This window comes from Amphiura filiformis, chromosome 5 (assembly GCF_039555335.1).
Source record: "Amphiura filiformis chromosome 5, Afil_fr2py, whole genome shotgun sequence".
Lineage (NCBI taxonomy): Eukaryota > Metazoa > Echinodermata > Ophiuroidea > Amphilepidida > Amphiuridae > Amphiura > Amphiura filiformis.
In genome coordinates this window covers 39,145,698-39,159,853 of record NC_092632.1, presented here as the reverse complement: position 1 = coordinate 39,159,853, position 14,156 = coordinate 39,145,698, and the positions used below count along the sequence as shown (strand labels likewise).

The 14,156-nt window shown below is 34.1% G+C and overlaps 1 protein-coding gene across 3 annotated transcripts in view; it reads left to right on the top strand.

The window, feature by feature from the left end:
* Nucleotides 1–14,156, top strand: part of LOC140153098 (dynein regulatory complex subunit 5-like) — a 50,139-nt gene that overhangs the window by 9,872 nt on the left and 26,111 nt on the right. For all 3 annotated transcript variants that reach the window (XM_072175718.1, XM_072175717.1, XM_072175716.1), the window contains exons 2-4: nt 3,075–3,394; nt 4,205–5,062; nt 5,980–6,143. In XM_072175718.1, the coding sequence (XP_072031819.1) occupies nt 3,097–3,394; nt 4,205–5,062; nt 5,980–6,143 (1,320 nt within the window). In that variant the 5' untranslated portion in view covers nt 3,075–3,096. The remainder of the gene's footprint in view (nt 1–3,074; nt 3,395–4,204; nt 5,063–5,979; nt 6,144–14,156) is intronic.

The window sequence follows — 14,156 nt, the reverse complement described above, 5'->3', positions numbered from 1 at the left end:
TTATGGTTCATCAGAAGTCAAATTCCTAATACTTTATATAGAAATCCATATACTGTTTTTGATTGTATCTCAAAATGGAAAATGCTGACTTTACGACCAGTTTGTGGTGGATGGGCACATAATTGTGTTAACATGCATGTCAGGAAAATCAATCAGCTCTCCCAAATTGTATTGACCCCTTGAGTTGACCTTGTTAGCTCTTTATAAATCCCAAACCATCGACAGTAGAGAGAGAGAAATCAACAGTTCATTGTTCAGTCATTGCACTTAGGAACGTAACTTTATACAAAGTATTTTAAATGTTATGGTATTTTCACAGACCTATAAGTATAATATTAATATTTATTATTAAAATGATATGAATCATTCATGTGCAGTCCTTCGTTTTTAAGGAGTGCAATTGCGCTAACGCTCCTTGGCGCTCCTGAATTCTGATCCTTTAGCGCAATTTACTGCGCTCCTTGCCCTGGACGGAGGCACAAGTAAACTAAACCCATCAATACGGCGCAGCGCATTGAACTTCATAATAACCTATGCTACACATACCACGGGTCTACACCCCATCAAATGTCAATTGTTCAAATAAATTAAGTACATTTTCGCCCTAATATTCCATTTCTATAGTCGCTTATAGATATATTTCTGTATCAGTTTTGGTCCAAAACGTGGTCAGAAACAGGTGCAAAAACATGCGCAAACTCAGCCAATTTCTAGCAAATTTTCGTACTTCCGGGGTCCAGACTTCTAAAATTAACGTGTTGTTGATGGCGCTAAAACATGTGGTGCCACAATAATACAAAAAAAATTATCATTTAGATTTTGCCTTAAAAATTGCTTTTATTCAACGTAACAATAATATTAACTAGCGGGAGACCCGCGCTTCGCGCGAGTCCCCGCTAGTTGAATAATGGTTAACGGGAGCGGTTAGTAAACAGGAGTGTTTAGTAAACGGGAGTAAACGGTGATAATAATCATGCTGTCTTGGTGTAGATTATTCATCCAGCAATAATCAGATGTTGATAATCATGTTAGCTCCTGTCATGTAAGAAGCTAAACTTTTATTTAAGTGAATATCCAGATCTGTGATAATGTTGTTATACTCACTCAATCCCTCAGATTTATTTTGCAAATCTGTCACCCAATAACCCCTTTTTTCACCAGCTTACACCCAATGACCCCCTTTTTTTTAATAGAAATTTACACCAAATCTGCAAATATTTTAGGCGCTTCGCACGCATTATGAACAAATTTAACATTTTTGTAGCAATTTCAGTTTCAAAAGGCAAATTTTCACAAAAACGTTGCCCAGAAAGTTATGCTTTACGGTTAATGGCACTGAATTTTAGGGTTCTCACACATTTTCTTAATCTTGGAGGCCCCCACTACTGAACAACCCCCTTTTTGACCATAATCGCTTTCGATAGACCCATAGTGTCATAGGGACAGGTACGTTACTTTCATATTCGAGTGCCCCCCCCCTTCCCGGCGCACCCTCCATCAGACACCCTCCCTCCGCGTATATTGATAAGAAGCTTGTTTTGGACATCCGATAACAACTATTATAGTGTCAAAGTGGTCGCGAAATAGCTTCAATTCGGTCTTTATTTTGATTTTTTTTTTTTTTTCAAATAGGGCCTACTCAGTGGGCCTGGCCACATCCCCCTGGGTATTAAGAAGTGTCCGTTTTTGCTTCTGCTTCGGACAGCTGTACACTTACGTTTTAAACAATGATAACAACATTAGTGTCAAAATTGAGCCTTTATTTTGATTTTTTCAAATACTCAACCCCCTGATACCCCCTGCGTATAAAGAAGTGTCCGTTTGGCTTCTGTTTTGGACACCTGTACACTTTAAAGCAATGACAAAACAAAAATGCTCCCGAAATGGCTTCAATTAGGCCTAGGCCTTTATTTTGATCAAGTGTTCAATTCTGAGTGGACACCCCCCCCTCCTCAGACCATCAGACAACCCTCTGCGGCACGTGACCTATAAACCCAGACGCAGTACGTGTCAGGGTGCGTGACTCGCCACTAATCACGGCGCATGCATTTGACACGTTTTTGGTCATGACCTGAGCCGTAAGGTTATTGACCTCAACGGCCTAGCAACCGACCATTTTTTTGTTATTTCCATAGTGATTGAATAGTTTTGCAAAATGAACCTCAGATGGTTTTTATGGCAATATGTACCCGATCAATGTACGAATAAATTAGAGCTGAAAGTGAAATCATCTCTGAGTCTATTCGCGAACAAGATTTAGCAACTTCCTTTTATTTATATAGATAAAGGAAACATAGATTATTTATGATAAAATAAACTTAAAACATTAAAAACTAAATATTTTCAGGTTGTGATAAAACTTAAAACATTAAATTTAAAAACTTGATATTTTCAGGTTGTGATAAATAAGTAAATAAACATTAACCGCATGTCGTCAGTCCAAAGTATGAATTTCATCAACCGGGCATGGGCTGGGATTTCCCATCAAACCATCGTTACGGAAAGCATACACAAAGTGCAAGATTTCCTGATGTTACATTTACAAATATTGCAGAATTTACTTCACTTCTAAGTTCTTAGCGGGTTGGTCAAAATTTTGGGGCTTTTATTATTAAAAAAATATTTATATTTTTATAAATGGAAATTTCTAATTTTCATCGTCAACTAAATTTGTTTCGAAGTTTTATCTGCGTCCACATACAATAAATGCATGATGGGATATGGACGCAAAACGATCTGCCTTCATGTTCAATTGGGAGCACAAATTAAGCTCCTCAGTTCTCAGGAGTGTAATTTTAAGTGCTCAAAGTTGCAATTAATTGAGCTCCACTGATTTATTTAAACGAAGGACTGAAGTGAATTGAGGAAACTGAAAATAGTTCAAAATAATGTAGTTTCCGTTGAGGAGCATTATAGACACCAAGTCGGCCCTGATCAATTATATTTTATTTTGAACAAAATTGGATAAAAAATGTTCAGTCGCAAGGGTTTTACAAAACATTATTTTTGTTACACCTTATACATGTACTGGCCTATTTTTTATGCCTTCAAATACTTTCTTTATATTTCCATAGATTTTGTAGACGCGGTTCAATCATGTCTGCAGAACCACCCTTGACAGAACAGAATGGCACATCAAGCAGTAACGGACAAGCTGCAGAGGACACCAATACCAATGTCAATGCAAACCCATCAAGTGGAAAGAAGTCAATACGTGGCAGTGCCAAAAGCATTAAGAAATCCATTCCCTCGCCTCTTACAAGTGCAAAGAGCAATGCAGCGGCTGATAATAGGAGCATGAGAAGAATCATTGCAGAAGATCCTGACTGGTCCCTTGCCACAGTACCACTCTTGACAGAATTGTGTGTTAAACATGTTGTAGATAATTTTGCTGGTGAGTTTCAAGACAAAATGGGACAATTATCAAGCAAAAGGAGGTGCTTGCCACTAAAATTGATTTTCAAGTTTTACAAGTTCGGCCTAAAGAAAATGAAGAATTTTGATATTTTTTTATATACATGTATTAAAGCCTACAATTTGGGCCTGGAAAAATGTTTTATTTCCCGGCAAGAGGGATAAATTTCCCTCTAACTTAGCAGGATTTCCCACTTTTTCTTATGTATTTCTTTATCTAGAAAAGCAAAATTTCCCTCCAAATGACCAATTTTCCTGGTCAGGAGATTGCCAAATTGCTCATTTTTTCCAGGCCTGGCCTACATGTAGTAGAGTTGGCCTAGTATTAAAACAGGGATTATAACGGAATAAAGCTATATAATCCCCCAATAAAGCCCTGACAAAATTTCTTGTAGGCTTAGGCTAAAAAAATGTTTGTTTCAGTTGGTTGTGTGTATTTTGTTTTGGGAGCAATTTTACTGCATTTTTTTAATTTGAGAAATTCTAGGAAGAAATTTTACTGCATTTTTTTAATTTGAGAAATTCTAGGAAGAAAAAATGTTTGAAGCAATAAATTTATAACAAAATTGTTCAAAAGATTTGAACTTTTTATTTTGTTTTGTAAGCAATATGAACTCAATAAATCCTGTGAAAATCATTTATCTAAATCTTGAAGTTTGCATAATTTTGTTGTAAAATAACTTCAGCAGAAAAGGTCTTCGGGCAACCTATGTACAGGAAACAAACTTGTTACACCAAATATTCTAGACTGCATCTTTATTCTATGGTTCACGTTTTTGTTTTTTTACAGATCACCCAAAATTAGATGAGCTGCAAGTCAAATACAAAGCCAAAGTGTTAGAAAAGATATCAGTAAACTTGCCTCTGAAAATTGTTGCCCATCTTGTGTCAGATGAAGGCTACTGGCAGAGACGATGTAAAGCAAGTTGGCATGTCTGTGACGTCTCCAAGTTTGGACACAGCTGGAAACGAATGTTCTTTGAAAGACATCTAGAGAACATTATCGAGCACTTTGTCCCTGAAACTACAGAACTAGATGAACTTAAAGAGACTCTACCCCTAGCAAGTCCATATGTACAGAGGATGGATATCAAACAACTCCTACCACCTGTCAAAGAGGAACAGATTAAAGCTATGGAAGATGTGTCCGATGCAGGAAGCGATGCTGGATTTGATGGTCCTGCTTTTGATCACTTTGAATTTAGCACAGTCATTGAGAAGCTTCCACATTTGAGAGAATTCCATGTGACGTACGGTGTTCAGGACTGTGGTATGAACTTTGAATGGAATCTCTTTCAATTTACTTCTCGTGATTGTCTGTTGTTATCAAAGTGTATCAAGAGGTGCAGCACGTTAAAGATCTTCCAGCTACATAAAAGTAAAGTGGATGACGACAAATCAAGAGTGTTGATTGCACACATCTTGGACCATCCGTCTCTTGAAGAACTTGATCTCTCACACAATATGATCGGTGATAGCGGAGCTAGAGCTGTTGGGAAACTTCTGAATGGACATTGCAAGTTGAAGAAGCTGGACTTGTCCAATAATCGTATCAGGTCAACTGGAGGAGCTGCAATAGGTCATGCACTTCAAAAGAATACAACCCTCAAGTCATTGAATATAAGACTCAATAGACTTGGAGATGATGGTAAGAAATGGTAATATAAGATAAGACTAATCCGAGGAAAATTACTTAGTACCAAATATGCAGACTACATTACACTCAAGGATTTATCAATGTTATTATTATTATCCAAGACATGTAGACTTAAAATGTACAAACACCATTTACACCAACACATAACTTATGATTGTGTTTCTCAGCATTGTTTTCCCAAAATAGGTCAACTTTGCAGGCACAGTATAACAAATGCCAACATTTTGTTTGGTGCTCACCAGAGTAAAGCAATTATATGTTACAGCTGTTAGCAACTAAGAGACTGCTTAATGCTTAAACATGGACAAACTTAAAGTTTGTTCGGTTTATATAAGGCTCATGCTCGCGTAAATTCACATAAGCGTGCGATAGTCACGCATTATGCAACGCAGACCTAGCATAAGCATTGTGCCCAACAGCGTGCACGCCATTCTATATCAATACACATTGTTATGAGTCTTATTTTTTCCGCCTTATATATAAGCCGAACAAACATTAGTATTATTTGTTTTTTCTTCTGAATAGACTAAACTACAATGATAACACACATTTTCAACTATCTATAGATATATCTATTGTTACCGGTTACGGTACGCTAATGATTAATTCTGTTAAATTAAAATATCATACATGAAATATTTCCATTGATAAATTAGCAAAGGCTCTAAATTTAAGTTATAGCATTTCTACACAAGTACTGATAGCGTACTTGCAGAAATACTATAACTTATTATGAATTCCTGTCGAGAATGCCTATACATATACTTGTAAAAGCTCTAAAAATACTGAACACCTTTTTTTGCCTACTCTGTTATGATTTGTGATGCCTTCCATTGATCATGTTCAATCAATATATTTACAAGTTCAGTTGTTTCAGCAATATCTGAATTGTGATTCATCTTTTACAGGTGGTCAAGCATTATGTCGTGCTCTGATGAAAAACACCACCTTGGAGCAAGTGAATCTTGGCAGCAATGAGATGACAGAACCAACGGCAGCTGTCCTTGCACAAGTGGTTATCCATAACACTACTATGTCACACGTTGACCTGTCTTGTAACAGACTGGGGCCTGTAAGTATATATAAAGGGTTAAAAAATACCCCCCCCCCTAAAATTACAAAACATTTCGTCACATAACTTGACAAACATTTTGTTGATTTGAAAAATTTAAAACCTGTGAATGGAGGAATCATTTTCTACCCTCCCAAAGTTTTCCTTTTCAACATCACTTTTCTTTGGCAGCTGACCCCCATTGAGAAGTCTTGTTAGTATTAATGTTAGTAACATTAATTATACAGGTGGCAGTGATTGCATTGGGTCTGTGCAAATTGTTATACAGTGTGGGCCAAAAACAACTTTACCCAATTTAAAAGGTTCATATCTCAAAATTGAAAAGTTTGCTTCAAATTGTTTTCACATATTCGTAAAAAACATCTTCTTAAGAGTATTTGGTGAAAAAACTATTAAAAAATGTATTAAAATAAAAACGTGACGCTAGTTTTAAATCAAAGGGTCAAAATTAACTTTGTCCACGCGAAGGCTGTCGCGTCGCATCACTTGCAATAGCGTGTTCGATAGAGAATGAGAACCACTCAGTATACGCACACATTTGTTCAGCAATTTTATATAACACAATCAAATATATCAAACATAAATAATTAGAATGTTAAAGTACGATATTTCTTCATGATATGCAACTTTCATGCCACAAAGATATAAAAACAATTCTCTTCAAATATGCGCAAAGCAATTGTAACCTCAGACCTAATTTTTGTCATTACGAAATGTTATCTACAATATGTCCAAGAAAGAAGTTAGTACACTTATTGCGTTCGTGGTATGTTCGGCAAACATTTGCGCCGAGAACTGACTCTGGGGTTAGCTTCAAATTCCCTTTGAACCGCTGCAATATTTGCAGCTGAACGGCCAGCTCTTGGACGCCCGTTTAGTGCTTTGCATCTATGTCATCACACTTCCGAAGTTGTGAAAGTTGTTCGCATATAGAGTTATGGTAGGTTTAAGCTGGACTCTTACATTCGGAAAACAAATCCGAAATTGACGCTGCACTTCCAAAAAGCTTTCTGTTCTTAAATAAACCTCTGCCATAAAATTCCTCTCTTGCGTTGTGAATTGCCTTATCTGACACCTTGCAAACCTATTTAGAAATACGCCACGCGGTCACAAAATGCACGAAGGCCTATAAGATTCAAAAATTGCGCCAGGTGAATCCTTTGTAATTGTGTCATTTTTATGCAAATTGTTGGTCAATGACAGGAGCAAAGTTCGAGTACATGACAAGTAAATGGGGATTAAAATCGATTGTATTTCGTTCATACATGTAAAACAATTATCACTTTCCAAAGACAAGCCAAACGTGTTTACCAATTACGTGTATGACTAACGCATAGGTATGCCTTACTCTTAGCAATCGGGCACATCCCATTGAATTACGTGTGGACAAAGTGATTTTTGACACTCGGACGTAAAACTAGCACCATTTTGTTAATTTAGCTTCTTTTGCTTTCATTTCTTCATCACATACTTTTAGAAAGACATACATTTAGAATATGTAACAATATCATGAACATCTCTTCTACAATTCGAGCAACCACCCCCCGAAATTGGGTAAAGTTGTTTTTGGCCCACACTGTACAGTGCATAATATGGAAATAGTGCCCTCCCATGCTGAAAGGTTTAAATTTTCGATTAAATGCAAGGTACAGAATACATGTATGCAAAGTGCTGTATGCAACAAGTGCGGTATTAAGAGCTGTTAAGTGGTGCTCACGTACATGTATGCATGATTTTACATTGTACCAACACGTGTACAGCTATGTACAAGGACCCTGCAAAAGTTTAAAATATTTTTTTAAATTAAGAATAATCTAAATATATCGGGAAATCTTATATAATTTTGCAATCTTATTATTATACCTGTGCTCCTGAATCATGATTGATCCGTAAAAGTATAATGTGCACATAAAGGTGAATGAATTGCAATTGCAAATTTGTGTGAATGACCAGGGTTGCATGAAATATATGGACAGAATGGAGATGATGTATTAGATGTAGAAGTAAAGTGAATGACCGCTGACTCATGTCCTGAAGGGTAACTAATATTATGAAGAGCAAAATGCATGTGTTCTTAGCTTGTATTGATGATACAATGAAATGAATAATTTTCTTGAATAAGGATAGCACAGAGAAGTATATGTATTTGTTCCCAGTTCCACATTCCTAATAGAAATCAACGATATATAATTGAAATTATTATAGCCTGTTCACTGCTTTCTTCTTTCATGCTATTTTCAGAAGATAACATTTTGTTTTACATACTATCTTCATAAAATAACATTTTATTTAACATTTCATTAATTGCGTGCCATCTTCACTCTTCAGAAGATAACATTTTATTAATTACGTGCAATCTTCAAAAGATAACATTTTGTTAATTATGTGGTATATTCAGAAGATAACATTTGATTAATTACTTGCTGTCTTCAAAGGATAACATTTTATTAATTACGTGCTATCTTCAGAAGATAACATTTTATTAATTACATGCTATCTTCAGAAGATAACATTTTATTAATTACATGCTATCTTCAGAAGATAACATTTTATTAATTACATGCTATCTTCAGAAGATAACATTTTATTAATTACTTGCTATCTTCAGAAGATAATATTTTATTAATTACATGCTATCTTCAGAAGATAACATTTTATTAATTACGTGCAATCTTCAGAAGATAACATTTGATTAATTACTTGCTATCTTCAGAAGATAACTTTTTGTTAATTACGTGCTATCTTAAGAAGATAACTTTTTATTAATTACGTGCTATCTTCAGAAGATAACATTTTATTAATTACTTGCTATCTTCAGAAGATAACATTTTATTAATTACGTGCTATCTTCAGAAGATAACATTTTATTAATTACATGCTATCTTCAGAAGATAACATTTTATTATTTACTTGCTATCTTCAGAAGATAATATTTTATTAATTACATGCTATCTTCAGAAGATAACATTTTTATTAATTATGTGCAATCTTCAGAAGATAACATTTGATTAATTACTTGCTATCTTCAGAAGATAACATTTTGTTAATTACGTGCTCTCTTCAGAAGATAACTTTTTATTAATTACGTGCTATCTTCAGAAGATAACATTTTATTAATTACGTGCAATATTCAGAAGATAACATTTGATTAATTACTTGCTGTCTTCAAAGGATAGCATTTTATTAATTACGTGCTATCTTCAGAAGATAACATTTTATTAATTACATGCTATCTTCAGAAGATAACATTTTATTAATTACTTGCTATCTTCAGAAGATAATATTTTATTAATTACATGCTATCTTCAGAAGATAACATTTTTATTAATTACGTGCAATCTTCAGAAGATAACATTTGATTAATTACTTGCTATCTTCAGAAGATAACATTTTGTTAATTACGTGCTATCTTCAGAAGATAACTTTTTATTAATTACGTGCTATCTTCAGAAGATAACATTTTATTAATTACGTGCAATATTCAGAAGATAACATTTGATTAATTACTTGCTGTCTTCAAAGGATAGCATTTTATTAATTACGTGCTATCTTCAGAAGATAACATTTTATTAATTACATGCTATCTTCAGAAGATAACATTTTATTAATTACTTGCTATCTTCAGAAGATAACATTTTGTTAATTACGTGGTATCTTCAGAAGATAACATTTTATTAATTACATTCTATCTTCAGAAGATAACATTTTATTAATTACTTGCTATCTTCAGAAGATAAAATTTTATTAATTACTTGCTATCTTCAGAAGATAACATTTTGTTAATTACTTGCTATCTTCAGAAGATAACATTTTGTTAATTATGTGGTATCTTCAGAAGATAACTTTTTATTAATTACGTGCTATCTTCAGAAGATAAGTGCGGTTTTTAATAGCTTGTCTATTCAAAAGCGTTTTTGTCACCATGGGGTCTCCCTGTTGGTTTTGTTTTGGCTGGGTTTTTTCTCGATGTTCGGGGGGAGTAAGGCAGGTTGTATTAATTGCCCCAGCTCAAGCCATATCAGTAACGTCACCCTTGTGAGGTAGTAACTGCGGCGGGGCTATTCCCTTCGTGATTGGCTGCCTTACGACCTTGCCAGGCTCGGTCCAATCAGATCTCTTGTTAGTGAGCGTCTGGTACTTCGCGGTTTTTTTCCCTTCCATCTCATTCACTTTTTCAGCTGGAGCGGTCAGGTTCGTTTGAAAATAAAATTTGTCTGAAGTGATCAAGTTCGCCTTTTAGAGCTGAATCAGTCGAACTTAGACTGAATTATAAACGGTCAAGTTCGTTGGACTAGCGTTGTTCTGATGGGTTGAAAGAGGGAAGTTACTGCACCGGCGAAGCAGCCGGACTCGGCGAAAAAAGGAAAATCTACAAGGAATACAGAAGATGACACATCGTGAACTGTGTTGGAAATTCCAAGATGGCCTCGGATAGCAGTAGCATGCATGTCTAGTGCCGGTGCGGTGCCTGCAGCAGCGCTGGGGCAAAACCAATGCCTGATGTCAGGGTCGGTGTCGATGCTGCAAATGCTATGATGCTGCCTCCCCACCTCAGGGGCCGCACCGGCCCTCCAGTAGTCGGCGTTTCAGCCACTAGAGGCCAAGATATTCACCCGGTGAGTTTAAACAGTTTAAGTAGTTCATTAAGCCCTCCTGTAGTGACTGAAAGGTGAATTCAAATTGGCCGTCAAACCGCAAACCGTAAAGAATGCAAAAACTGGGACCATTTTGTCATAGCCCTTTCCGTAGCAAAGTTACATATTGTCGAGGATCGTCTTTTATCAAAACTATTTCAGTCATTATTTTATAATGCATTATTTAAAAAACAAAAACAAAACAAAAACAAAAAACAGCATAGTCTTATGATAGCGCAGTTTGTCTCTACGCGTAGGCCAAATATCAAAATTCCTCTAAAATTCCATGTGCGATTGCTCATGAAAAATATTTAGGTGAAGTGAAGTATATGCAACATGTTTATGTAGCCTTTCATGGACATGCCTGAGCAATCTTTTCTTTTAAACTTCTTGTAAATATCAGGCTAAGATAAATCGCCTATCCGACTCGACTCCCGGGGCAATTTAAAAATACTGCCGGGCAAGCTAATTCCTCAGGCCTCTGCCGATCGGAAAATGGGGAAATTATTGTTCAAAGACGGCATTTTGACCCGCTGGCTTTACTTTTGTAACGTGGACAAGCAAACAAAATTTATTTCCGCACTAATTTCCACTGAAAATGTTATGGAGCGCGGGCTATTCCTAAAAGCATACATGCTAGACATGAGTGGACATCACCTGTTCAGACCGTGGGAATCCACCATATCAAAATAATGTTTTTAAATATTAATGAGGTCAAATCGTTTTTCATTTACCCCGAAGCGCGTACAGCGTATATCGCAGTGTTCATTATTGTTGGTACCGTACAAGCACATGTTTACTCTTTAATTATTAATGAGGTCGATCTGATGACGCGATGCTTTTTCCCTGACCGCGAAACATGTGCACGCAGTGTATATCGTATGTAGAATACGACCGCATGTGTACATCACTTATGAATTATTCAGCGCCGCGTGGGTTTTTTCGGGCGGCGCTGCTCGCCTGGGAGATGAGTGTCACCTAATTTGCATAGAACATTATATCAGGATTATCAGCCCGTCGAATTTTTCCCGCGCGGCCACCGCACTCGGAGGTTGCTTACAAAATTATTCATCACAAAAAACAAGATGATAATGAGATAATAATTTAGAGATAAACAGAGAAATAAATAATAGAGTAAAATTATTAACAATTACATAATGAGGAAATATATATATTAATAAATAAAGATATAAAAGAAAATCAAGAAATTTACAAAAAATTAAAATAGACAAGAAGGAAAAAAAAACATCTGCATGCAATAAGAAGGGGGTGCATTCCACATGCGATGACAAGAAAGGATGAAATGAACAATATTTATGATAGAAAAAAAAAAAAAAAATGAAAATTGAAAAAAAAAAAAAAAAAATAGAAAAAAAAATAAAAAAAAAAAAATAAAAAAAAAAAAAAAAAAAAAAAAAAAAAAATAAAAAAAAAAAATAAATAAAAAATAATAAAAAAAATAACGAAAAAAATAAAGTAAATAGAATTAACACAGTACATATATACATGTATAGTTAACAATAAATAAAGGACAATAGATAATCAAATACGAATAATAATAATGAAAAAAAAAAAAAAAAAATAACAAATAAATAATAACCAAATAGAATGATAGTTAAATAAAGTAATAGAATGAACACAGTACATATTATATATATATATATAACAATAATAAAGCAAAATAAATAGATTTAACTAATAGTTAATATGCACAAATAAATGGACCACAATGGGAAGGAATATACAAAAATAAAATAGACCACAACAATAGAAAAAAAAAAAAAAGATTAAAATAAATAAGTCAATAAAAGGGATTAAAGACTGGAATAACCCAAAACTCGGCTAGGTCATTCAAGACATAATTAAAGACAGGTACAAACCAAAACCAGTTAAGTTTAACAAGACACGATAATAAAAAGTAATAAGTTCAATATTAAGAACTAAATTAACAGGAGCAAAAACCCTAACCGGGTTAGTTGCATAATAATAAAAAGTAGTAAGATCAATATTAAGATTCAAGTCAAATTAAAATTAAATACAGGAACAAACCAAAATTGGTTTAGTTCTTAAATAAAGACAGGACAATAAAAAGCAATAAGTTCAATATTAAGAATTTAAGTTATCAAAGGCAGGAACAAACCTAAAATGGTTTATTTCAAGCAGGACATTAATTAAAGACTGGAACAAACAAAAATGGGTTTCGTTCAATCGGACATTACTCAGTTAGCTCAATTAAGGCATAATTACAGGAACAAATCAAGACTAGTTTACTTAAATAAATACAGAATAAGTTCAATATTAATGTTATTTATTTATGACAAAAAACAACAACAACTTGGTTTAGCTTAATCAGGACATTAACGAAAGACAGGAACACACCAAAACTTGGTTAGGTCAATCAAGACATGCTAATAAAAAGTAATACAGTTCAATCAAGGATACTCAATACAATATTAAAAATTCATTTAATTAATTAATTTAATCAAAATTGGTGTAGTTCAATCAAATCATTTAATATGGTAATAAGAATTAAAAGTTAAATATTATAAACCAAAAAATTAGTTAAGTTCAAGCACAACATATTCAAAGACAGGGAAAAACCAAAAGCGGGGTTAGTCAATCAACCCACGATATTAAGAAGCGTTAAGTTCAATATTAAAACTAATTTAGAAAGGATGGAAAACAAACAAACAAAACAAAAAACAAATTGGTTTTATAGTTCATTCAAGGCAGAGTGATAGACAGAGACAAACAAGAACTGGTTTAGTTCTTAAATCAAGACAAGTTTAGAAGAAGTAATAAGTTCAGCGTTAGTATTAAATTATTTAATCAAACAGAGTTTCAATCGAGACAGAATTTAAAAGCATGAACAAACCATAACTGGTTTAGTTGAATCCAAACATAATAGAAAGTAATAAGTGCAAAATGAAAAGAATCAATTTAACTAGGCAATTGAAGACAGGAAAAAGCAAAATTGGGAGTTAATATCATAGACGTAATTAAAGACAGGAACAAAACAAAACCTGGCTTAGTTCAATCAAGACACGATAACAGAAAGTAATAAGTTCAATAGTAAGAATCACTTTAATTACCGTAAGACAGTACTGAACAAGCCAAAATTTGTGTAGTTCAATCAAGGCATAATTTATGATAGGAACAAACCTAACGGTTTCGTTCAATCAAGATGATAATAAAAAGTAATAAGTTAACATGCAGAATTAAATTATTTAATCAAATAGAGTTTCAATCAAGACAGAAATTTAAAAGCATGAACAAACCATAACTGGTTTAGTTCAATCAAAACATAATAGAAAGTAATAAGTGCAAAATGAAAAGGTTCAAATTAACTAAGCAATTAAAAACAGGAACAAACAAAATT